This window comes from Acomys minous (assembly GCF_964271855.1).
Source record: "Acomys minous genome assembly, chromosome: 19".
NCBI lineage: Eukaryota > Metazoa > Chordata > Mammalia > Rodentia > Muridae > Acomys > Acomys minous.
In genome coordinates this window covers 48,861,262-48,887,653 of record NC_140499.1, presented here as the reverse complement: position 1 = coordinate 48,887,653, position 26,392 = coordinate 48,861,262, and the positions used below count along the sequence as shown (strand labels likewise).

The window sequence follows — 26,392 nt, the reverse complement described above, 5'->3', positions numbered from 1 at the left end:
ACACACACTCTCTCTTCTTCCATGCCTGTTCTTTTCCGTGTTTCAGTGGTTAAGACTGGGCCAAACTGAAACAAATGAAGACTCTTAGTTATGTACACTACAGCTCACTGCACTGTGAAGGTATTGAAACAATGTTATAGCTTCATAATAGCCGACTTCAATCAAAGTAAAGTTTTATTGCCCCATCTCTTTATTTGAGGTGATTCCTGCTCACATTACAAGTACAGCTGTATTACATGCCCACACTTTCCTTAGTTCAAACTTCGCATTTTCATACTACCTAGAAGCTGGAGGATCATCTTCTTGTTGGCCATGGCCTGTGACTATGTTAGCAGCCACGTCTAATTTTTTCTTTCCTTTGTGCACCCATCTGACAGCACTTTCAAAAGTATACTTTAAGAATCACCAAGAGAGCTGTGCATTCATGGAACTTTGCCGAATTTTTGGAAGGGACAATATATATTGTTTTGAAAGTGTCAATATGCGTAAGGATAAAAGACGTCATTGAGAGTTTTAATTTACAATGTTTTATTCATACCAGGTCAAGGAGTTTGACCTAGTGGTATTAGTTCTGTTATGGTTATTATGAAACAGTGCATATATATACACACTATATATGTATATATATATATATGTGTGTGTGTGTGTGTGTGTGTGTGTGTGTGTGTGTATCCAACACTTCCACTGTTACCATTCCAATTATTTAATGAGAGTGGTTATTCAGTGTTAAATATTCCCATTTTGGCAATTTTTTATTCCAAAGACATCTGTGCAATTTGAAGAATAAATATGAGGACAATAGCAGTTGTATCATATATGTGTCTTTAAAGGTATGCCTGGAATGTGGCGAAGATTATTGCTCAGGATGCTTTGCTAAAATGCACCAGAAGGGGGCACTGAAGTTCCACAGAACAACTCTTTTACAGGTAGGAAGCTTAAGAGTCTATTCCTAAAATGATACAACATAAATGAATTTAAATATATCTTATTATCTAGAATTCAGGAAATTTGCATGAATTTCTAACATCCTGTTATCTATGTCAGCCTTGACATGTATCTTAAAATTAATTCACTGAGCACTAATCCAGATTTTTTTTCTCTTTAAAGTCTTTTAATATAGTCTCTTAAATACGTAGCTTGATGATGATCTTCAGATTCTGCACCTGTCCATGAACTTATAACATCAAGATTAGACAATTTTTATCTATTGCACTTTTAGGTTTACAACTAATTTATTTTGAGTACAATTCCTAGCTGGTTTATGAATAGAAATAAGTTTTCTTTTTTGTTATGTAACCATTTGTTCATCTCTATGCACTTATCAGTCAGATAAGCTCAGGAGGAACACCCTTCCCCCTGCCATGTGCCATGATATTTTATTTGTTCTTTTAAGTCTATTGATTACTTCATAAAATGCCTAAGCTTTTGCCCTGACAAACACCTTTAAAACCTGCATACCTAAAGAATAGATATAGTTAGATATAGGGATTACATTACACTAGTTACTTTTAATGTTGTGTTTATTTGTCATAAATGTCATAAAATATTTCATAGCAATTTATTCAACAGCACCTTCTGGAATGCCTTCTAGGATGCTAGGCCTATGCTAGGCAGCATTATTCCACAGGTTAATACTGCCAGCCTCCTGCTGGTAAGAACCCAGAGATAAAATGAGAATCAAAGACCTGGCTTAATAGTTAAAGACATTAATAGTTCATAGAGAATGAAAAGGTGATGGCTAAATTTGTGTTTGGAAACATGTTTGTGAGATCCCAATCTTTACTTGTCCTCTCTATAGAAATATGTTTAGGCTCAGAAGATGTTGAACCATTATGATGAGGAATGCAAAGCATCTAATAGATCTACCATGTCATATGTGCCAAAGTCCATTACACACACATTCTCCCTCTCCCTCTCCCTCTCCCTCCCTCCCTCCCTCCCTCCTTCCCTCTGTCTCTCTCTCTCTCTCTCTCTCTCTCTCTCTCTCTCTCTCTCTCTCTCTCTCTGTAGGATAGAGGAACCCTATTATTTTTCAAGAACCTTCAAACTTGTTTTTGTGTCTTTGTTTCTCCCTGGGACCTAAGCTTGCTGCTTAGGCTCTGTTGTCTGGACCAGGAGTTCTAGGGATCTTTTTTTCTCCATCTTCCCAGTACTGAAGTCACAAAGGCATTATGCCTAGCTTTTTACTTGAGTTCTGGGTCTATGACTTCTAAAGCAAGCACACTACTCAATGAGCTACCTCCTCATCCTGTCTATTACTTTTGAATTACCAGCCAGTGTTTAGAGCATGGAAAGAGAAAGGACAGACAACATGGAGGAAAACCAAACCAAGAAAAATCTAATCTAACCAAACCAAAAATACTCTTTACCTTAAGATAAGATAACCAAAAACTGCTAGGATTCAAAATTAGCCTGTCAAAGGCAGTCTAACTGTTAAGATATAACTACAATAGTATTCATCATGCTGAAGATGACCTTACTGTAAGTTCCTAATGGAAAAGTTCCCACTGGACCGGAAGGTTTATTCATTGAGCTTGTTTTAAAAATCACCACTCCTTTTTTTTTTTTTTTTTTTTTTTAAATGCAAGTGTAGCCTTGGCTGTTCTGGAATCACCTCCAGCTAAATCAACACTTTTAAAACACTATGTTGCTTTGTAAGAAAGATACAAAGGAGAATGAAGCACATCTTCTTCCTCCCGTCTTAGTGTTTGAGCTTCTTAGTGTATCCAAGCTGACTCCTCTTTTCCTTTGTCTTTTTTCTCACTTTCCCCCTGTCTGCTGCCCATATATTCATCACAGGACTTTGATATGAATTTCTGTAGATATATGAATAAAGCCAAGCTTATCAAAAACAACCTGAACCAGAGAGTACTTTCTCAACACCAAGTCTCCTTCTCTTCCATATTTCTCTATTAGAATCATTGGAATGGATTTTATAACTTAATTTAGATTTATCTGATCTGTTTAGATTAAAATCCTATGAAATTCTAAATGTGGAATTGATCAAGAAAGTAAGAAAGCATTTACTATGTATATATTAACTATTATATATTTTAAAAGTTAGAGTATGCTTATTTTGAGTATAAATTTACTGTGAGATCCATAGTGCCATTGCAGAGAGCATTTACACCAATCTGTAAGCTAATTTTCCATGTTATTAATATATAATTATAGATACCATTTGCACATGAGCAAGCTCATTTAATGTTCCTTGAGAAATATCACCCAAACCAAGCCAGTGACATATCCATCACTTCACCCACCATGTTCTTTCTTTTTCTTTTCTTTTCTTCCTTTTTAGTAGTAAGAGCACATAAAATGCTGCTGTCATAGCATTTGCTGGCTTTGTTTGCAGATGAGGAAATGTTGTTAAGCCACAAATAGTAAAATGATATTTAAGTTTCTTGGGAATTTGAAATTGAAGAAAACACATTTGTCTATAAAAGTTAGCATTGATGAATTTGATGGGCATACAAACCAAAGAGTATGAGAAGCCACACTGACTCCTTGGAAGGTTTTGATGCACATAAAAGTATTGTCAAGTAATTACTGAGAACAGTGTCTCTTTTTCCTTCAAGGTTTTTCATCTCTACTGTCCTCCATCTGTGGATACTAGTGCTGTCATGGGGCAAATGTTGGGAATGCTGGCCTGCCTTCTGTCTGCCTGGCTTCCTTCTTTCCTTCCTTCCTTCCTTCCTTCCATCCTTCCTTCCTTCCCCTCTTATCCCACCCCTAGAGCCTTGGCCTTGTCTACCAGTCAGTCAGTAATTCTGATATCTTTTTCTTTGTAGATCTTATTAATTAGAAATATTTTGGTTTTGGTGTTCATCTTTTTTAGTAATGATTACAGTCATGAGATTTCATTGACCACTGAATTTATTCCTAATCTGAGAATTATGACAAATAGATGATGAGAAATATTAAATATTACTATAGAAATAACATTGCTGTGCAAGGAAAACATTCCAGTAAAATTGCTATTTACAATATTATATAAAATAATATATTTTATATTTTTTAATCTATGATAAATCTGTAGCTTTTAAAATATATAGTTAAATTTGATGCTTAAAGTCATATAAATTCTTGGTTTACAGACCAATTCATCTTGTGATTTAGTCACTACATACATTTTGTAAGACATTATCTAGTTTTACCTTTAAAAATCCCTGCAATATTGAAAGCGAGCCGTTTATTACTATTCTCCGGCTGACTAACAATAACTTTAAGAGGTATTCTATTTAATTTGTGACTGATTATGCTTGACAATGATGGAAACATTTCAGGTTTCCATTCCTCTTTCAAACCCTATTAAATAGTTACTCATGTGCAGAAAAGGGATAAAGACACAGGAGTAGTTGAAAACTTTAAAAGTCCTATTTCTTTAGTTAGAAAAATTATCAATACTGAAACTTGTAGTTTTTTTCCTAGATGAAAAATAAGGTCTTAATATGACAAGCATTCATATTTCCTTTTAACAATAAATGTACCGAAGAACACTAATCAGAGAAAAAGGAGGCTGCAGAAAGCACAAAAGGCATTCTACTGTGAAGTAAGGCATGCACAGGGGAGGTTGGATTAAGTAAATCATTAATAGATAGATTACAGTAAGTAGCTTTTCTTAATTGGAATGGAGATTCTCTTAAATGCAAAGTTGAAACCTCAGAAGGGGGTTCTAAGGAAAGAAAAAAGAGAGGACCTATGGCAGAACTTCATACTGTTTTCTATGAGGCCTTTAATCTCCAAGGGAAGGTGTGCTTACATAAGCATGGGTGCTATTGGGAATACATGTTTTTGTGAATAAATTAACAGGGAAGCAATTGCTGAGTAAATGAATCTCAGTACCAGAATACAATTTACGCTCATTAACTTCATTATATTTTAATTACATATTTAAACTGACAATGTCCATTACCACATTTTAGGCTCACGTTATCACTATCCCATTGATGTTCAAAATGATGCCTTTTGATGCAATGATTACTTGTTGTGGAGAATATCATAATTACTTGGGTGGTCTTACGAAGGACATTTGCCATACACGATGTATGTTGTGTGTGTGTCCCTCAGATCATCTTATTTACAGCTTAGATGCTCCTTTCCCTGACTTCTCGAAGACTGCTGCAAATGGGGCATCACTGTGACTCTGTCCAAGAATTTTTCTTTCCCATAGCATCTACACATTCTAGCACTGCGTCTAAGGGGCAGCTTTGTTTGTTTGTCTTCTGTTGATATAAAAAACATTGACTAATACAGGGACACACTTGAGGGTTCTGTGGCAGGCAAGTTTTCAAGTTGTACAGCCCATTGCAAAGCTATAGGGTATAGGGATGGAGACAAACCTTCAAGATAAACTACTGATGCATGTTTTTTCATAACCATCACGTAAAGATCTTACTTGGTACCACATCTCAACATCTCACAAATGGGGATTACACTTGAATGAATCCTGGAAGAAGATCTACAGATCATAGCATAATCACTCCCACCCCCACCCCCCCCACCCCCCGCTCCTGCCCAAAAAAATAATCCAAACAGCCTCGTTGTTTCAATTTGGTACAACTCTGGTGGCCATTATTCTCCTTTTGTAATTATCACTGATCAGCTTTTTCTTTTTATTGCCCCTGCATTTTATTTTTCTCTTGCCTAAAGTTAGTGTTTCCTGAACACTCTTTAGTAAAACTTTGAAAGACAAATTCTACAATTATTTTTTTAGGAGAACTTTGCCCCGAACAATATAGAATTCAGAGTAAATTTATACCTAGTTATTGGCTTAGTTTTAGGGACTGTTAGAATTTTTTTTACAGGTCAGTGCCTCCCTGGAAACTGAGAAGTCAGTATTCAACTGTGAAGGTATAAACAGGAGCAGCAGCTATACTAGAGACACAGTAAAAAAATTGCCTGTTGTGTCATGGATGTTAAGACAACTTGAATTATTGTTGCTTCTTGGAATTGTCTAAATATCCTTTGGAGGGTAGGATTTACCCACAGGGTTGATGGATGCCTAACCTGCAACACATTCCATTCTGGACCCAAGAAGAAACAGATGAGCTGGCTTGAAGTCTTCACCTACAGTCACCAGCAAGGGAGAAGGCTGCAGATACCAAGAAATTATCCTTCAAAGGGAATCAGCACATGTTAACTTGATCTTACAGTCAAATTACAAAATTATCCTGGAAATAATATAAGCTTACTTATAAATTTTAATGATGTACTTCAGAGAAATGTAAGATATTTAAAACATATGTAACAGCTGGATATTGCCATTTCTTTACTATTTCTTGAGTATGAATAATGTGTATTCCAACGCTACCGGGCTCAGTTCATTGCCCTTTGACCCAATTATTGCTTTGTGTTAAATCAGTTGAGGGATTTTTAAAGAATTATATTACTATTAGCTGCTCACTCTCCCATGTCTTCTGATAAAGTTCCAAATTCCATACAAAGTGCATCTCATTTGGTCATGACTGTATTCTCAGTACCTGTCACTGTCCCTTAGAAATCAATTTTAGAGAGGATAAAAGTGTGAATGGAGACCTAACGATATGATCACATTCTGAAACAGCATAATCTGGTATTTTATGTGACGAAAGTTTACTTTTTCTATATTTTGAAAGCTAAAGAATTTATTAGTCAATATTACGTGAAGAATATAACCCGTATTAGTAGCTTATATAGCTAAAAAAATTATAAAAGTTTTCCTCTTATGTGTCAAATTTAGCCTTTAGTTAACTTTGTAGCTCTTTCTTGGAGAAGTAGAAAAAGGTGTCTATGAAACATATTCATAGTAAATATGACCTGTGTAAGACAAGTTTTATTTCAGCAGGAAAAAACTGCAGATGGAGGGTAAAGTAGAGTTCCCTACCTGCAGAGAGCTTTGTAACTGTTACATTCCCCGTGGAGTTTTTAGAAGCCCTGGAGAGCAGATTGGCTTCTTGGAAAATAAGAACTGAAAACCAGGCATCTAATATATACCAGAGCTGTGCTTCTGCCTGGACCCCTACACAGGACCCCCTTCCAGAACAAACACGGAAGCTGTCCTGCTGCCAAGCCAATATGCCTGTTTCTGAGTCAACCGTTGCCCAGAGCAGCTCAGTGTGAGCATTCAGACTCTGACAGCTTACTTAACTCAGGCAGAATGCTTTGGTCAGCATTTTATTTAAGTGTTTGATCAGTCTTTCAGAATTTCAAAAGTAGATTGATATGAAGACCAGTAACAATATTTTTCTGGGAACAAATGGTAGGATTAATTTTTACAGAGAAGATGTAATTCATACACTATACATATTATATAGATATTATATAAGATGAACAGTTCCTGAAAATCATCTACTTTCTACCTCTTATAGATTAGCTTGTTATTCAAATATACATAATTTGTGATCAGTTTACCTTACTTGCATGATGTTTTAAGCATTAATTGGTGCTGCACTTCTCTATTTGCTTTATTTTTATGGAAAAGTAAGCATCATTCAGCTATATGACTATAGCAGATTTTATTTATCCATTCATTATTTGATGGTTATCTGTGTTACCTTTACATTTGAGACGATTGTGAATAATGTTATGAAATTTTCCAAAGTTTTCAAATTTGTTTTGTTTGTTTTGCTTTATTTTTGTGCATACGTTTTTCAGGGCTTTACTGAGTCCCTCCGTGTAGCTAAGGCTGGCCTTGAACTAGTAATTCTCCTGCATCTCCTGAGTACCAGCATAACGTATGTGCACTTTACTGGCTAATAAAGTTTGACCAACTTTGTTTGAGACAGGGTCACTCATAGACCAATAGATTCGTTACACAGGCCAGACTACATAGCTCTTGATCTTCTAGGGGATCCTTGTGTTTGCCTCCAAAGAGTTGGAACTAGAGGAACTGCACCTGGCTGTTCACATGGGTTTGTGGAATCTTCAGTTAGGCCCTCACACTGTCAAGATAGTAGTAACTTTTTCAACTGAATCATTTACGCAGACCAAAAAGCTTCGGTAAGGGAAATAAAGACAAATGGTAATGTGGGAGGAAGAGAAAGTAGAGTTGCTGTTATCATTCAAGAGCAAGAACATGAGTGGCTTAGGCAGTGTATTTAAAAAGAGCGACAAGGGACGCAACCAGTGTGGTAGAGAGAATCCCTATAGTGAACAGGTTTAATGTAGAGAAGCTGTGAACTAATTTCAAAGGGATAAGAGAATGGACTTTCATTTCATGTTTGCACTAGGAGGATCCTTTTTTTCTTATTTATTTGTAATTTTAATTTATTATACTTTATTCAGATTACAGCCCCATGCTTACATCTTCCAGTTCTGACCTTTCCTCTCTCTTCTGCCCTCTTCTGCCCCCCTACACCTGTCAAAGAAGGGGGTCTCCTCCTCCACCTGCTGATGACAGCCTATCAGGTCTTAACTGGATTGTCTGCTTCCAGGAAGACAATGTGCCCACCAGGCCTTCCCACCGAGGAAAGCGATGAAATTGGGGATCACCAAAGCTCCTATCAGAGGCAGTCCCTGCTCCCCTCCACAACCATGGAAAATGACCTGTCCACTGGCTAGATCTGAACAGGGTGTCTAGGTTCACTGTATGCATTGTCCTTGGTTGGTGCATCAGTTTGTACAGGCCCCACTGGGTCCATAACTATCAGTCTTGATGGTCTCCTTGTGGGGCACTTGAACCCTCTGGGTTCTTCTATCTCCCACTCTTCCATACCACTCTTCACACTCTACCAAGAGTCCAGCAAAAATAACTTGCATTTGTCCCAATCCTCCACTGGCTGGAGTGTCCATGTTGGGCTAATATCCACTTATAAGTGATTATACACCATTCATGTCTTTCTGGGTCTGGATGGTCATTTCTAGTTCCATCAATTTGCCTTACATTTTCAAGATTTCCTTGTTCTTAATAGCTGAGTAGTATTACATTGTGTAAATGTAGCACAGTTTCTTTATCCATTCTTCAGTTGAGGATCATACAGGTTGTTTCCAGATACTGGCTATTACTAATAAAGCTGCTATGAACATAGTTGAGGAAATGTACCTGTTGTGTGGAGAAACTTCTGGGTATAGGCCCAGGAGTGGGATAGCTGGGTCTTGAGGTAGCATTATTCTCAGTTATCTGACAAAGCACCAGATTGACTTCCAAAGTGGTTGTACAAGTTTGCGTTCCCACCAGCAATGGAGGAGTGTTCCCCTTTATCCACATCCTCATCAGCATGTGCTGTCACTTGAATTTTTTATCTTGCGCTAGGAGGATCTTTAAGATAAAATCATATACAGAGCCTCAGAAACTTGCAGTGTTATGGAGAGAATCAGACTAAATGACAGTATAAAATTTTTCTGCTTGTAGCACATATTATGTGCATAAGGTTTTATTAGTGCATATGAAGTATTCCTATAATTGCCATTCCATTTACACTTAAAGCTTATGAAACAGTAACATTATTTGTAAGTTCAAAGAATTATTTAAAATTACCATTATGTTTAGTAATATTTTCATAACTATCTCAATGTATAATTGTAAAACAAAATCTTCCCAAATTTATTGTACAGTTTCATACATTTTTGACATATTCATGTCACCATTATCATCACCTTAATTATAGCAATAAACTTATTGGTTAGTTGTAAAAGCCCTGATTTCCTGGATCTGTGTGTGTTGGAGGGGAGCTAGAGAAAAATGTGTTAATGGTTAAATGTATAGAAAGCAAAATATTGCTTAACTCTGTTAATATGTGGTAACCAAAATAGCCAAGACTAGAGTCAGTATACAATAACAAGAGCTAATGAGTAAAGGAAGAGAGAAATCAGAGATAGAGTTCAATGGAGTTCAAAGATGAGTAAATCTTGGGGCTGGAGAGATGGCTCAGCCATTTAGAATATTGGCTGCTCTTCCAGAGGCCCCAAATTTGATTCCCAGTATCCACATGATTAGCCACTAACTGACTGTAACTTTAACTTTCACACAAACTCTGGTGCCCCATATTTGAACATGTCCCTTGGATGGAGATGCCTGGTGGCACTCAGAGGAAAGATAATAGGTCACCAAGGAGAGACTTGATACCCTATGAGCATATACAGGGGGAGGAGATCCCCCTCAGACACAGACTTAGGGGAGGGGAGGGGAGTAGGGGGGAAGTGGGAGGAAGGGAGGAATGGGAGGATACATGGGATGGGCTAACAACTGAGATGTAATATGAATAAATTAATAAAAAAATGTATTAAAAAAAGTTCTAGACAGTACAACACCTTCTTTTGGCCTCTGAGGAAAACATGTATACATGTATTACATAGATATATATGAAGAAAAAAAAACACCAAACACAGAAATTTATAATTAAAAATACATTAAAAGATGAGTCTGATGCTCAAAATAGTGCCTGTAGTAAAGGTAGTGCATTGTGCGCTGAGAGCTGTTTCTGGGAGTAGTATCTCATTTTGTAAAACCATTATAAAATAACAAATGAAAAATTCAGATTTTGCTTTATCATGCTTAACAACATGCACTTCTCCATTATATAAATTTTGGATAATAGAATATTATTTGGGATATCTTCAATATCTAACCATATAAAACCAAACTTTTACTTGATGACATGAGGCTGAATATTTCAGGAGCCTTTACAATATGCAAATACGAAGTACATTGTCTCCTAGTTTTTTGTTTTGCTTTTGTTTTATTTATTTTTTCCAAGATTTGACAGCTTTAGAGTGGTTTGGGTTGAATTAGTTTAGGCTCATCATTCTTTATAAAATTAAATTGTTCCATGGCGATGCAAGAGCAACACTTTATTTAACACCCAACTATGACAGATTTCTTGATCACTCTTCGCTGCTGAATTTATTCTGCTGTTTCTAAAACTGTTATTCAAATAATGGAATATGAAATTGTTTGTTCTTCATGTAGCTCAAATATGAGTAATTACTGAAAGCAGCTAACTCAGCTGAATGAATTCATTATACATGTAATATTAGCTGAAAACAACAGTAAGTACTTGCTAAGATAATTAATATAGTGCATAATTATATGGCATCCAAACTGCAAATAGGTAGGAAGATTGCAGGTGTGAGTTCCCTGTGTTGCTTTCTTTGGTTATCCTGGATTAATGATTGTTTCTTAAGAAGGTATTCTTTTTTTTTTTTTCATTTTTCATTTTTATTTTAAAATAATTTGTTCAGATTACATCCCAGTTGTTATTCCCTCACTTGTATCTTCCTGTTCACTCCTCCTTCCCTCTTTCACCCTATTCCCTTCCCCTAGAGCTGTGATAGAAGGGGACCTCCTCCCTCACCATATAATCACAGGCTATCAGGTCTCATCCAGATAGACTGCTTTCCCTTTGAGTGCCACCAGGTCTCTCCAGCAAGGGGAAGTGGTCAAAAAGGCGAGGGGCAGATTTCATGTGAGAGGCAGGTAGTCCCTGCTCTTCACACAACCATGGAGAATGAGCTGTCCATTGGCTAGATCTGAATAGGGGGGGGGGTCTAGGTTTGCTGCATGCATTGTCCTTGGTTGGTACAGCAGTTTGTGCAGACCCCCTTGGGTCTAGGTCTGCCAGCTTTGATGGTCTTAGGAATCCTGGACCCTATGGGTCTTTCTATATCCCCATTTTTTTCATATCACTCTCACCTGGAGTGCAATAGGGAGTCCCAGCATCTGTCCTCGTCCCCCACTGGGTGAAGACTCTCAGAGGGCATCCATGTTGGGCTCGTATCCAATTATAAGTGAATGTATACCATGTGTGTCTTTCTGGGTCTGGGTTAACCCACTCAGGATGATCATTCTTAGTTCCATTCATTTGCCTACAAATTTCAAGATTTCCTTGTTTAATAGCTGAGTAGTATTCCTTAGTGTAAATATACCACAGTTTCTTTATCCATTCTTTGACTGCTATGAGCATAGTTGAGCAAAAGTCCTTGTTGTGTGGTGGAGCATCTTTTGGATATATTCAAAGGAGTGGAATACCTGGGTCTTGAGGTAGCCCTATTCCCAGTTTTTTAAAAAAGCACCAGATTGATTTCCAAAGTTGTACCAGTTTTCACTCTCACCAGCAATGAAGGAGTGTTCCCCTTTCTCCACATCTTACTAGCATGGGCTATCACTTGTGCTTTTGATCTTAACCATTCTGATCAGTGTAAGATGGAACCTCAGAGTCATTTTGATTTGTGTTTCTCTGTTGACTAAGGACGTTGAGCATTTCTTTAAGTGTTTCTTAGCCATTCAATATTCCTCTATTGAGAATTCTATGTTTAGTTCTGTATCCCGTTTCTTAATTGGGTTATTTGGTTTGGTGATGTGTAATTTCTTGAGGATTTTTAAATGTATTTTGGATATTAGCCCCTTGTCATGTGTAGAGTTGGTAAAGATCTTTTCCCAGTCTGTAGGTTGATGCTTTGTTCTGTTGACAGTGTCCTTTACCTTACAGAAGCTTTTTAATTTCATATGGTCCAATTTATTAATTGTTGACCATAGTGCCTGAGCTGTTGGTGTTCTGTTCAGGAAGTTGTCTCCTGTGCCAATGAGTTTAAGGCTCTTACCCACTTTTTCTTCTAACACATTCAGTGTATCCGGTTTTATGAGGCAATAAAACTGAAAGGTACAATTATTTAGACTCAAATCATGCTTTTTGTTTTCTTGAGACTGAATGATTGCCCTTTTTGGGTAATACATTATATTTTGAATTATTACATTCACATGTCATCTTATCCTTGCATAAATCAGCAATTAATAAAACCTGATAGAAACCAGCCAGCACTTTACAGGAAAGGTACATTTAAAGGTCTAAGTTCTGCTTCAAATTGCATGTTGCTGGAAACTACAGGCACATGATTTTTATATTTCCAGGATTTGATTTCTATCTGGTTTGTGGTTAGTGCAGAAAGTTTTTCCAATTTGGAATGTTGCATCCCTTATGCAATTGCAACACCATTTTAGAAATATGACAAGCAGACTGTTTCCAAGTGCATATTCTTTTCCCTGCTTTTTTATTTGTTAAGTTTCAGCATGCATGTGTGTTATATGTATACACATCTAGGGGGCTGCTTATGTCTGTCCTCATGTGCAGAGGCATGAGGATGATTTTGAGGTCCTGCTCTATTGATTGCTGCCTTATTCTCTGGAACCAGCATTTCGCACGGAATCTTGAGCAAACTTGGTGGGCAGCAAGCTGCAGCACTCTTCTTGCCTAGCGCGCACACTTCCTCCACTGGGCCCTCTTCCTATCCATGAAAATGCAAATTCTCCTGTCGTTCCCTTGATTGCAACTTGTGTTACTCCAAATATTTGTCTTTCCCTGTATTTGTACACTGTATATTTAGGGACTTTGGTACAAATTCTGGTTTTTTGCTTCTAATTGCCCAATGATTGGAAATTTTGGCCTTTTCTTCCTAGCTTGCACTTGACATTTTATTTTAGTAGGAGGGACTTTTGTAGTATAAACTTTTGACTAATTTATTGATTTCTTCCCTAATTTCTGATAAACCTTTCAGTTAAGGTAAAGCCCACTTTTAGGGGGAAAAATGTAACAAGCCAATTTTTAATGTCAAATTCATCAGAAAAAAACTAGTTCCCTCTGACAACAGAGGTATGATTTAGTAATGGAAAGCTGAAGGTAACACTGATCCTTTCTATACTTACTTAGCTTTAAGATGTATAAAAGTATGCTTTTTAAATAAGTAATTTTGATTTAAAAACAGGTTATTTTAAAAATTCTTTTCAAGATATTACTTTTAATTGATGGGTACATAGATTATCACAATTGCATGCATTGATGGGTAAATTAAGTACATAACTTGTTCTTGATGAAAAATTATATAGTTAATGCTAATTTTAAATGATCAATATTTATTAGTCATTGAAACTAATGAATTTATAATATCCTTTGAGCATTTTAAAATACATTTCTCTCTTTGTGTGTATTACCTTATCGCTTACTTTCTGTATAGCAGAATTCTTCTGCCAAGTTTAGATTAATCATTTTAGAATAAAGATTGTCTTTACAATAAATAATTCCTAAAACTTTGCAAGTTGAAAAGCAGAAGAAGTTAACACTCTAGAATGCGAGTTGGTGTAGATGTTGGAGGCTGAGGCACCAGGACCAAGTTCAAAACTAACACCACAATAGTGAAACTTTTGTCACCAAATCAAACCATTCCCCCTCACCCCCCCAAAAAAATCATGAATGAATACATTACAATTTCTGTTTTCAAACTTGCAAAGTAAGATGGTGCGTGATGTGTTTAACACACACCTGACCTGGAACTTAAGAAAGTATGGTTGTGTCAATGTGATCATTGATATTTATTACCGAACACTGAAAATTATTTAGTTATGGTGAAAGGTACAGTTCTGCAGCATAGAGGCTGCCGTTAACCGTGTCATTTTTTTTTAAAAGAAAACTTTTGCTCTTGGACCTTAACTTTTACAAAATGCCTGCCATCCACTCCCAAATACTACAAAATTCCAGCTCTCTTAACTTTGATTAATGATGTATTGTCAGAGTGATGAATTCTTCTTGAGTGTAATTTGAAAGATAATATCTTCTAAGGGGAAGAAAAGTTGAGGTGAGAATTTAGAGCACTTACCAGATGAAATCCTACCATCGCATCATGGGGGGAAGGATGTGGGGTGACATGAAATACTGACAGAAAATCATATTCTTTGGCTCTATTTTAAACTTCTGTCCTACCTACAATGAAAGATCTGATTTACTATGTTCTGTAAAGGCTGTTTTTGATTGACTTTAAACATTTTTAACATGGAGTATTGTTGCACAGCTAAATTTGTACAATCTCAGTCTCTTATTTTGTTCCTACATGTTAGCACTACTAAACTTAATTTTTTATATTTAGAATATGTAAGCAAACTTTGATTTCAGTTTCTTGATTTGAAAGTAATACCTTAATATACGGCACAATATTATGCCTAATGTTGGGCGCCAGATGTTGGCTCTGTTTATTAACAATTAAACTTTATTAAACAACCCAACTAGCATATACAAGAAGGAAAAAAAAAGTTAAAGGGACAGAAGAGTAAACCTTCTGGAATCCGTTTTTTAGGACGGGTCCTTAGGTGTCTCTGTCCCGCGAGCTGGTCCGGTCCCTTCCTCTCTCTCCGCGGCGCCCTGTTCGCCTTCACCTGTTTTTTTTTTTTTTTTCCCACCTTCCCAGTCACAAGCAAAGGGCGGTCTCCTTCTCCCTTCGAGGGTCAATTAGGAAAACAATAGCCATGGTGGGGTTCCCAGGTCGGCTTCCTGAATTCCAAGCCCAGGAAGGCTGCAAACAGTCTGTCACAAGGTATTCATGGCTTGCCCCAAGGGTAAAGGCTGTTAATACTGTTTCTACCTGTGACAAAGCTTAGGTGTATTAATATATTATAGATGCAATAATATTTATACATAATAATTATATTATATATCATATAATAGATCTTGTCTATTGATAATTTACTGCTTATGAGAGTAGCTGTTGTATCATAAAGTGAAAGATAATATGATCTGTGTCACAAGTTTAAATGTGTACCTCTAAATAGACACAAATGTTTTCAGTAATGTGTTCCCAAATTTTAACTGTAGTTAATTCTAGGAAAAATTTACATAGTTTAATATGATGGGATGATAATGTATATTTATATAATTAGTCAAATAAAAAATTACCAAACAGGTTAATATAAATTAAAAACAAAAAATTACTTTCTAAGTTTTCTGTAGTGATTTTGATTTTTCAAACCAGTATTTTGTATATAATTTTAAAGGGAAGAACAATGTTGAAGATCTACTGGAGACAAATTTAACACAGTCAATGAAAATCAAAGAGAAAGTACATTTCCTATGTCACCAAAGGAAAGGAATTAGAAAGCAAGAAGGAAGGCCTTCATTACATCCACGCTCTGAATTTTCAGTCATTTGACTTTGAGCAGGGCTGTCTGCACTTAGTTTTCCTTGGTTTCATAATAAGGATCTTAAATATTTGCTATCTTTCTTTATGAGAATGCCTTTACATGAAGAATGATGGTACAAATACATAGCCTTACACCGAAGAAATAAAGTTAATAAGGACGAGAAATACACCAGTAAAATTAAACTATCAGACATGCAAGTTTATTCACTGGTATCTACCCATGTGTGTGCTGCTGTATTTCACACAACTTTGGCCACACTCTATGCACTTCCATTCGCTCCCTTTAGTCTTCCTTGTCCCCCATTCTTCTTTCTCCCCCTTCCTCCCCCAATTTTATCTCCTACTTTCAGATCCATATACATCCTTTTATATAGCAATAGGATTCACAAACAATGGAAAGTGTGATGTTTGTTCCTCTCTGTCAGATTTGATTCATTTAATATGATAATATGCATTTGTGCCTATTTCCCATAAAATAATAATTTCTCTCTGTTTGCAGATGAACAAAAGTGCATGAATCTATGCCATAAGTTCTTTATCCATTCATTTGTCATTGTACACGTAGGCTGAGTTCATAACTTGGCTGTTGGGCCAAGGAATACCTAAACATGGATGCCGTGGTCTCCGCTGTATGTTGACTTAGAGTTGCCGAAGTGTATTTACCCCAGACGTAGCATAGCTGAGTCACGTGGTATCTCTACCTTTGGATCTTTGTGACGCCTCAATTCCAATTTAAATGATGGAGCAGTTTGTGTTCCACAAGTGGGATACAACTGCTTATTTTGTCCTACACCCTTGCTACCATTTCTTCGAGTTTTTAATTTTGATTGATAGTCATTTTTACTGAGGTAAGGAATCTTAAAGTAGTTTTAAATTTCATTCACCTGGAGGACAAACATACCAATTATTTTATATGCTTATTGGTCATTCATACTTTTCCTTCTGAGAACAGTCTTGTCATTTGATTAGATCATTCATCTGCTAGGTTGTTGGATTTATCAGCGTTTTGTTTTTTGAGACCTTTATATATATTTTAATTTTATGTTAATCCTCTGTCACATATATATATATATATATATATATATGTATATGTATATGTCTACATACATACACAAACACACACACAAACACATATATGTCAAAAATTCTGTTTCTATTCTCTACGGTGCTTTTTAATTCAGTTAAAAATTTCCTTTGCCGTACAGAAACATTGTAATTTATGTATATTATTTGCTGTTATAGTAAAAAATTTTCTGAGCTACTGTAGTCTATCCAGAAAGACTTGATATGTTTTCTTCTATTCATTTTAGGTATTAAATTAAGGTCTCTGATTCATTTTCAATAGTTTTAGTTTTGTTTTGTTTGTAAATAATAACAGGGGATTAACCCCATGAGCCATAACCTAGGAGCTATGGATAGTTGATGGCTTCTGGGGGCAGGGTGGGGATAAGGTTTAATTAAGGCTGTGGCTCCTGTTAGGGTGACAACCACACTCCAGTGGATGACTCCACACCTGATAGTATATGGACAGCACAAATTGGTCTCAATAGACTACTTTTTTTTTAAAATAAAAAAGACTGATGAGATATGATAGATATTGATTTATAATCAGAATTTTAGATGCACCAAGATAGGAAAGATGTTTTCTTCAAAGCTTCCAAATACAAATAGCCAAAACACTAAGAATGTAACATTTACATAATTCCTGATTATTTCATGGTTCTTCTTGCTGTAGGTGGTTTATTGTATATATGTGTAATAATATAAATGTAGCTGTAAAAAATAAAAAAAATATTTAATAAAAAAAGCACACTAACTTGAGATGTTAGTGAGGGGTGCTAAATGAAATTCTAAACTGGCTAACTTAGTAAATGTGTGTTTTTCATAGTACGTAGAGTGTTCATGACCTTGGAGAATTTATGGAGAGGAGTGAGGGGTAAATGTGATCAAAATTAATTGAAAAATTTTCAAAGAATTAATTAAAACATTGGGAGGTTTTTTTTTTAAAGGGAGGTGCCTAGCTTCACTCTCCTAGATGTGAATACCCAGGTTTTTTTGTTTACATTGTTTTGGTTTTTTTTTTTTTATGGTGGTTGTTTTCCAGAAACATTTGATTAACAGCTTTTATTTTTTCATATGTATGTTTTTGGTATCATTATCTAAAAGTAGGTGGCTGTAGCTGCATAGATTTACTTCTGTCTCCTCTATTTTATTCTGATGATCTATACATCTTTTCCTGTGCCAGAACCGCAAGATTTTTTGTAAAAATGACTTTGCAATATGACATGAAATCAAACATTGCTTTTCTTAGAATTGCTTTGCCTTTTTGTCTTTGTGAAGATGATCTTTTGAATTTATATGGGAATTTTGTTGAATCTGTAGAGCTTTTCCAGTTTAAAAAAAAACATTTTCACAACATTCATTCTGCCAATCTGTCCACATGGAAGATTTTCCCATGTTCTAGAATAGAGAATATTCATCAATTTCTTTTTTCAGTGTTTTAAAGTTTCAGTGTCACAAGTATTTCACTTCCTTGGCTAGGTTTAATTATATGTATTTTAAAGCTGTTCTCCAATTTTCTCTGGTTCATTTCCCAGAGAAGCTAACAGACAATCTGCCAGCTTCTAAAACATAAGACTGCCTTGTAATAGTAAATTAACTTCAATACTTATTTTTGCCATGTATTGATTTTTAACATGATACCTAAGAATATTATAAAAGCTATTGAAACATTGGTAGCAGGATTCTTACTAGATTATGAGTAAGGTTTGTTGCCATTAAATATCTATACTTTTGATATTTACTCTGTAAGATTTACTATATTCCAAATTATAACTATTAGATGAAAGCCTAACAATATCAGGGTTTTTGAAATTCACAGACCTTTATTCTAGACAATTTAAAATCAAAATTTTGTTAAATTACTCTCTGGAATAAAAGTAATGACTAAAATACATTTTATTTATTCATTCATTCATTCATTCATTCATTCACTTTATGTACAGATTGCAGGCCACTTCCTCTTTTCCCAGTTCCCCCCTACACCCTTCCACACCACTTTCCTCGTCAGAGAAGGGAGAAGTCCCCTATGGGTACCAACTCACCCTGGGACCTGCTACAGCTGTTGGGGGAGGCACATAACAGCTAAGCTATACACCGGTTAAATATGCACGAGGAGCCTAGGTTCAGTCTCTGTGAGCCCTCACAGACCCAGGTTAGTTGACTCTGTAGGTCTTCTTGTGGAGTCCTTCACCTGTCTGGCTCCCTGAATCATTCCTCCAATTCTTCGGTAAGACTCTCTGAGCTCTGTCTAACATTTGGATGTGGGTCTCTGCCTCTGCTTCCATCAGTTGCCGGGTGAAGCCGAGAGGAGTTATGCTGTGCTAGGCTCCTGTTTATAAGCATAGCAGAGTAACATTAATGGTGTCAAGGACTGGTTCTCTCCCTTGGAACCTGGAATCTTCTTTCTTCTATTTCTATTATTCTTAGGTTACATCTTTTCATAATATGCCTGATTTCATGGGGATTTTGTGTCAGAAACTTTTTTATGTTTAACATTTTCTTTAACAGATTTATAGATTTCTTCCATTGTGTCTTCTAAGGCTGTGATTCCCTCTTCCATTTCTTTTATTCTGTTGATGATGCTTACAGCTGTAGTTCCTCTTCTCTTCCATAAGTTTTATCTCCTGCACTCCCCCAGCTTGTGTTTTCTTTATTGTTTCTATTTCCAGTTTTAGTCCTTGAGCCATGTTATTCATTTCCTTCACCTGTTTGATTGTATTTTTCTGTATTTCTTTAAAGGGTTTATTTGTTTCCTCTATCATCTTCATAAGAAAAGGTGGTTCAATCTCATTGTGTGTGTGTGTGTGTGTGTGTTTCAACTGTGTTAGGATATCCAGGCCTTGCAGTAGTAGGATGGCTGGGTTTTGGTGGTGCCACATTGCCCTGGCTCTTGTTGGTTCTGCTCTATGCTGTCCTTTAGCCATCTAGTTGTCCCTGGTGTTGGCTGGGTGTTTTGGGTGCCCACTGGACTCCTAAGGAGGGTGGCTAGAGCTGTGGGCCTATGGCTAGAACTCAGGGAACAGCCTGCAGCTGTCCCCTGCTAGCTGTGTCTCAGTTGGACCACCAAACAGGGGATTTGGGTGGGATGTCTGGGGTCTAACCTGAATAATCCTTGTGTCTGGTCCAGCAGGTCGTCTTGGGAAGGTGGGTAGAGCTCTGGAATTCTGTGTCTTTGGTGATCCAGAAGATTTTCTCTATTAGATTATTTCAAATGACTGGTCAAAGGCCAGTCTGTGTTTGTGATTTCAGCTTCTCCTTCTGGGTTTGGCCTTTGCACACCTGTACCTGTTCTCTGATCAGTCTTAAAGGGCCAGGACCCCTGCCATGACTAACATGATAGAAGCTACATTTGTTTCTTTAAGGCTGATTTCACACTGGCTCATATGTCTTTTAAAACACAGAGAATAGGGTGAAAGCAGGAGGGAGAGAGGAATGGGAAGATACAAGTGATGGGATAACAATTTAGTTGTAATCTGAATACATTAATAACATTTAAAAAATATTTGTTTATTTATTTAATGTTTACAGTGTTCTGCCTGCATGTACACCTGCAGGCCACAGGAGGGTACCAGATCTCACTATAGATGGTTGTGAGCCACCATGTGGTTGCTGGGAATTGAACTCAGGACCTTTGGAAGAGCAACCACTGCTCTTAACCTCTGAGCTATCTCTCCAGCCCTGAGAGAAGCATGGGAGAATGGTAAAGTAGAAGGATACAGAGGGTTCTAGAAACCTACAAGAAGAACATTATGATAGGCAGATTTGGGCCCAGGGGTCCTGCACAAACTATGGCACTAGCCAAGGACAATATGTGCAGTAAACTTCAAACCCCTACCCAGATCTAGCCAATGGACAGGACATTCTCCACAGTTGAGTGGACAGTGGGGTCTGACTTTCACACAAACTCTGATTCCCCATATTTGGCCACGTCTCCTGGATGGGGAGACCTGGTGGCACTTGGAGGAAGGATAGCAGGCTACTAAGAAGAGACTTGATACCCTATGAGCATATACAGGGTGAGGAAGTCTTCCTCAGGCACAGTCATAGGGGAGGGAAGTAAGAGGAAAATGGGAGGGAGGGAAGAATGGGAGGATACAAGGCATGGGATAACCATTGAGGTGTAATATGAATAAATTAATAAAATATTTTTAAAAATTAAAAAATTAAAAAAATAAAGAACAAAGCACATATACTAAAAAAAAACACACAGAGCTCACTTATTTGTGTGGTTAATTACTGCGGGAATGTGTAGAGCTGGCACTGTTCTGTGCACAGTGGAAATAGCAATGCATGTCTGTAAGGCACACAGTCATATTTTCATGAGTAGTCATCGAATTCAGTGTGAAATAACACTTTACTTTGGTAATCTCAGATTTTTTCTTTTTCTTTTTTTTTTCTTTTTAATTTGTTCACTTTATACCTCTCTGTCATTGACTCCCGATCTCACACTCCCTTCCTCAAACCCTCTGCCTCCCTCCCCTGGGTCCTCAGAAAGGGGGAGCCCTCCTCCCCTAACATCTGACCTCAGCCTATCAAGTCTCATCTGGACTGCCTGTATCCTCTTCCTCTGTGGCATAGCAAGGCTGCCTCACTAGGGGGAAGTGATCAATGAGTGGGCACCAGAGCCCATGTTAGAAATAGCCGCTACTCCCCATTTGATGGGACCCTCAAGGAGACTGTGATATCTCTCTACTACATCTGAGCATGCATGGTCCATGGTCTGTCCATCAATCTCTGCAGCACCCCTTCCTCCTCCCTGGGTTGCTGGCTTCAATGCTCTCCTTGGGGAGCTCCTGACCCCTCCAGGTATTTCTATTTCCCAATGCTTCCATAAGACTCCCTGTGCTCCACCCTGACATTTGCCTGTGTGGCTCAGCATCTGCTTGGATCTCCTGCTGGGTAGAGTCTTTCAGAGGACCTCCATGTTAGCCTCCGTCCTGTTCCTTCTCATGAACTGCTTCTGGTGTCTATTCTATTCTTCCTAGAAATGATCATCCTGAGTGAGGTAACCCAGACCCAGAAAGACATGCATAGTATATACTCATAAGCAGATATTAACCAAGTAATACAGGATAAGCACAAACTACAATACACAGACCTAAAGAAACTAATGAAGGAAGACCCTGGGGAGAATGCTTAATTCTCATTCAGAAGGTAATCACTGATTTATTAAGAGTATTAACAGTGGCAATGCATCTTAATAGATTTGTAAAAGGTCATAACTGAAAAATTATAATGTACTCTTACCTATTTAAATTGTTTACTAGATGAAAACTTAAAAATAGGAACATTGCCATAGCAGAGGACAAAAATAGTAACTTCTGAACCCTGCTATATACTTCCACTTTTCAGATATTTTCTGATAAGTGAGAGCCTTCTTTTTGTTTTCCTCACAGTCCTTAAGGGAGCCTCTGGAGCCCCCGTGCTTTCCTCTCAAAAATTAGTTCAAATTTAGATCCAGAAATCTGCAGAGTCATGGATAGAGTAGCCTAACTGCTATTGGTGATACCTCAGAGAATAGGCCTTATCCAGGGTCCCATGTCCAGAGAGACATAGGCAAAGTTATTTCTAACATTTTCAATTCACTTTAAAATATTCTGCAGCTCACTTGCCTCTTTTCATAGTTCATTTTTTACCATGTGCTACTTAGTGGTCACTCTGATAATCACGCAAAGCCTTACAGGGCACATTTTTCCGTTCATGAGCTTCTTAATATTAACAAGATGTTTGTACACCAAATGATGATGTGAAGTCCATACTGCAAGTTAGGGTCAAGAGCTCATAAAGTGCAAGGGAGAAGAGGGGCAAGGGCCCTGTGGAAACCTGGGAGATTTGGATACTTCCAGCCAGAGATGATGAAGATAAAGATACAGTAGGAAAGAACTTTCTGGAGGTCATCCTTCAGTAAGAAGTCATAAAATGAGGAAAGACATGGCCCTTTAGAGAAGTACAGAGAGAGCACTTCCTGCTATCTACCTCTGGATAGTATATTCTTTCTAAAGATGTTTTGTTACAAAGGAAAGCCCATTACAGCTTATCTAGGCTCTTAATAGATAAGACATATTTAGTGAGTATTTTAGCCATGAAATACATAAAGCGATACAGCAATCTGTTTAAAGGTAGCATAGTGAAAAGGCACTGAGCATTTAGGTTTACATACCTCCTTGCTTTGCTTCCCACTGACTACGCGATCAAAGGTTAGTTATTTATCTCTCTGAGCATGTTAATTTATACCTAAAACAGAAAAAAATAGTTACATTTTAAAGTTTTCTCTAGGACTAAGTGTCATAATCTTTTAAAGATGCTTAGAAAGGCATGAGCCCCAATTATTGCCTTCAGTAGATAGTGGCTACTGTTAGGATGATTGATATCAAAAGACTCCATGCCAGCTTCAAAAGGAGGGAAGCAATGAACAGTTCTTTCTAGCGATGATGACCATGAGTCACAGTAATGATGAACATGGTTGCAGTAGAGGCATCATCCATATTTTGACAGTAACAACAGTTCTCTGCTTGGACATAGGCATGCCTAATGAAAGGGAAATCATTCCCGGTACTGGAATCCTACCCAACAACTCAGGGCTAGTGAAGTCGTGGATCTTGGAGGAGAACCTAAAATTACCATGTTACTAAGCCAGCATTATCTCTAAGTACACTTTAAATATTTATTTACTACCCACAGATAAAGTGTGGTCTGTATCCCATCAAGAAAACTTCATTTTTTTTCAACAGACAGGGACCACAAAAACCTACAACCCAAACCTCTCAAAATGTGGAAATGTGAAGTCCAGTCCTAATCAGTACACCTATAAAAACAACTTCCACACCTGAGGCTCGAGGTGTATTGAGGAATAGGGGAGCAAAGAATGGGGGGGGATAGAGGAGAGGGGAGAAGAGGAGAGGAGAGGAGAAGAGAGGAGAGGAGAAAAGGAGAGGAGAGAAAGCACGCTAGAGGATCAGAGAGTTTGCTATGGGATTGTTTCTCGACGTAATAGCAAAAAGCTGAAGCTATAAAGTCTTACCAACTTAAACGCCTAAAAATTAGGTGAACAAAAGCAAGAAACCCATATATGTTAAAGCACATGGGGAGAAAGCCCACTAGCCCTAAATCATGCACAAAGAAATATAGGCAGTTAAGGAATACTGAAAATGGTAGAAAATTACTTCCTCAAAAAACAGCACAATAGTTGGTTATCTAACACCAAATTGTCAGCCTTGAAAATATACATCCAAGTAACAATATAGAGACTGAGTAGGGCATATCTAGGGAAATAAATATATGTGCATATACTTGTATATACTTTGTATTCATGTAACAACAATAAATGGAAAAAATGGCAAGAACTTGAAAAAGATCAATAACTGGTGCCTGGGAAAGTTTGAAGGGAGGAATGAAGAGGGGAAATAATATCATTATAATCTCAAAAATAAATAATAAAAACCAAAAATTTAGTTTTTCATTTTAAATATCAATTAACATTTATTGAATTTAATATGTCAATACTGAAAACTTGATTTACTGTTTGTAAATTACTGAGACTACCCTATTAAGCTTCCTTTTTGCCTTTTCTTTTTTTTTAATAGCCAAAATCTCAAATCTTATCCAGTGTGTTAGATGCTGCTCATCAATTTATAAAGGAAGTAAATCCACCCAATGAAGGGAATCATTCTGCAGAGGCATCCAGCAAAAGTCAGCATAAACCCAAAGCCCTACATCATCTGGAGAATAGATCTAAGGTAAACTGAGGAAGACAAAATAGGATATTTCCTGTCTTATGTATGGTGACTGCCATTCACATCTTTTGAGAGATGCAATTTATCATATTGTTAGTTAATATTTAATTGTTTTAGTATTTTAATATATCTAGACTATAAAAATAATTTTCTGTCACAGACCCTTCTGTAACAATAATCTTAATATTACCTTGATTCTATTGAAAATTGTTCTTTTTGATGAAAATTGATTGGTCTTTTTGACAATATGACTTTCTGAGTATTTTTTTTACCATGTCAGGAATTGTATGAGTGTTAGAAAGAAGGATTCAAATAAATGTCACAATACAAAATAACAAATTTGTATTAGTTAGACTTCCACATGCTCAAAAATACAAAATCTTTACTTGGTAATCAGTTTTAGCTGTATATAAAGGAAGATGAATACCAAAATGTGGCAATAATTCAGATTAAATATCAGTAACACAATGTGCTATATAAAATGTTCTCTATACATACATGTATTTGTTTATATATGTACATATATCTGTGTATGGACATGTATAGTAGATTATTTTCTGTAATATAGTGGAATGAATGTGGTAGATTTATTAAGGAAAAGTGAAAAACAACTCCCCAAGATGGGACATTTCTAGGGAAAGAATCTGCTTCTATTCAATCTTTAGCAAGAAACAAAGTCCATATTCTGATTGGTATTATAACCCTCTCTGTCCCACATGATACTAGTCCTTTCTCTATAGCTCATGGACTGAGTTTTGTGGCTAGTCACAAAGCTTTGTTACTTGATAATTAAGTTTGTGTTGAACTGAAGCTCCTTGACTTTCAAATATGCACATAAGTGCATGCTTATGTCTTCCTCCACAACAGCTATGCTTGAAGATTCCAAGAAAGTGTCTCTTGTTCTTGTAGACCTATAAAGATTACTGGGAACCATCACTGATGAATGACATCCTCATAATTGTAAAATAATATATAGAAAAAAGCATTATACTGTTTACCAAGATCATAGGGTTTTCTTTCTACATATAGTATATTCTATTCACAACTTGCCCACTGTCATTTATTTTTACTGCTTTTACACCTCCCACCCCTTGCAATTCCATACTTTTTTTTTCTTTCCTTCCCTAGAGATTATACCAGCCATTATTTAAAAAAAAAAAAAAAAAAAAAAAAGGAAACAGAGAAGAAAGAAGAAGAAGTTAAGAATGGGGAGACAAAGCTTTTGGAAATGAAAATCTAATGGAAATGATTATATCTAACAAAAGTTGTTTGCGGAGAGCTCCCAATAGATTTGGCAACAGCCTGTGTTTGAGAGTTTCCTTGATGCCCTTTTGGCAAACAACCCAATTGGATGTAACCCATTCCTGGCTCTGGAGTTTTCACTGGGTGGCAAGAGAGACAGTTGGGATTTTGTCTCCCTTGTTATTTGGTGATTCAGTTTAGATTTCAATTGATACATGTGTATATCTTAGGAAGCTTCTATTGTAGTAAGTTTCCATATGACTCCTCAAATGCCCTTAGGATTTAACTGACTCTCATGAGGAAAGGATCCCTGTTTCCCTTTCCCCACATCCTTACTAGCGTGTACTGTCATTTGTTCTATTGAGCTTAACAATTCTGATTTCTATAAGATTAAATCTCAGAGTAGTTTGGATTTTCATATCCCTGATGAATAAGGATGCTGGAACTTCTTTAAGTTTGTCTCAGTAATTTGTGTT

At 36.8% G+C, this 26,392-nt stretch overlaps 1 protein-coding gene across 4 annotated transcripts in view; it reads left to right on the top strand.

Moving 5' to 3' along the window:
- ZBBX (zinc finger B-box domain containing) overlaps window positions 1–26,392 on the top strand; it is a 97,591-nt gene that overhangs the window by 22,419 nt on the left and 48,780 nt on the right. For all 4 annotated transcript variants that reach the window (XM_084769130.1, XM_084769129.1, XM_084769131.1 and 1 more), the window contains 2 exons: window positions 831–926; window positions 24,525–24,677. In XM_084769130.1, the coding sequence (XP_084625256.1) occupies window positions 831–926; window positions 24,525–24,677 (249 nt within the window). The remainder of the gene's footprint in view (window positions 1–830; window positions 927–24,524; window positions 24,678–26,392) is intronic.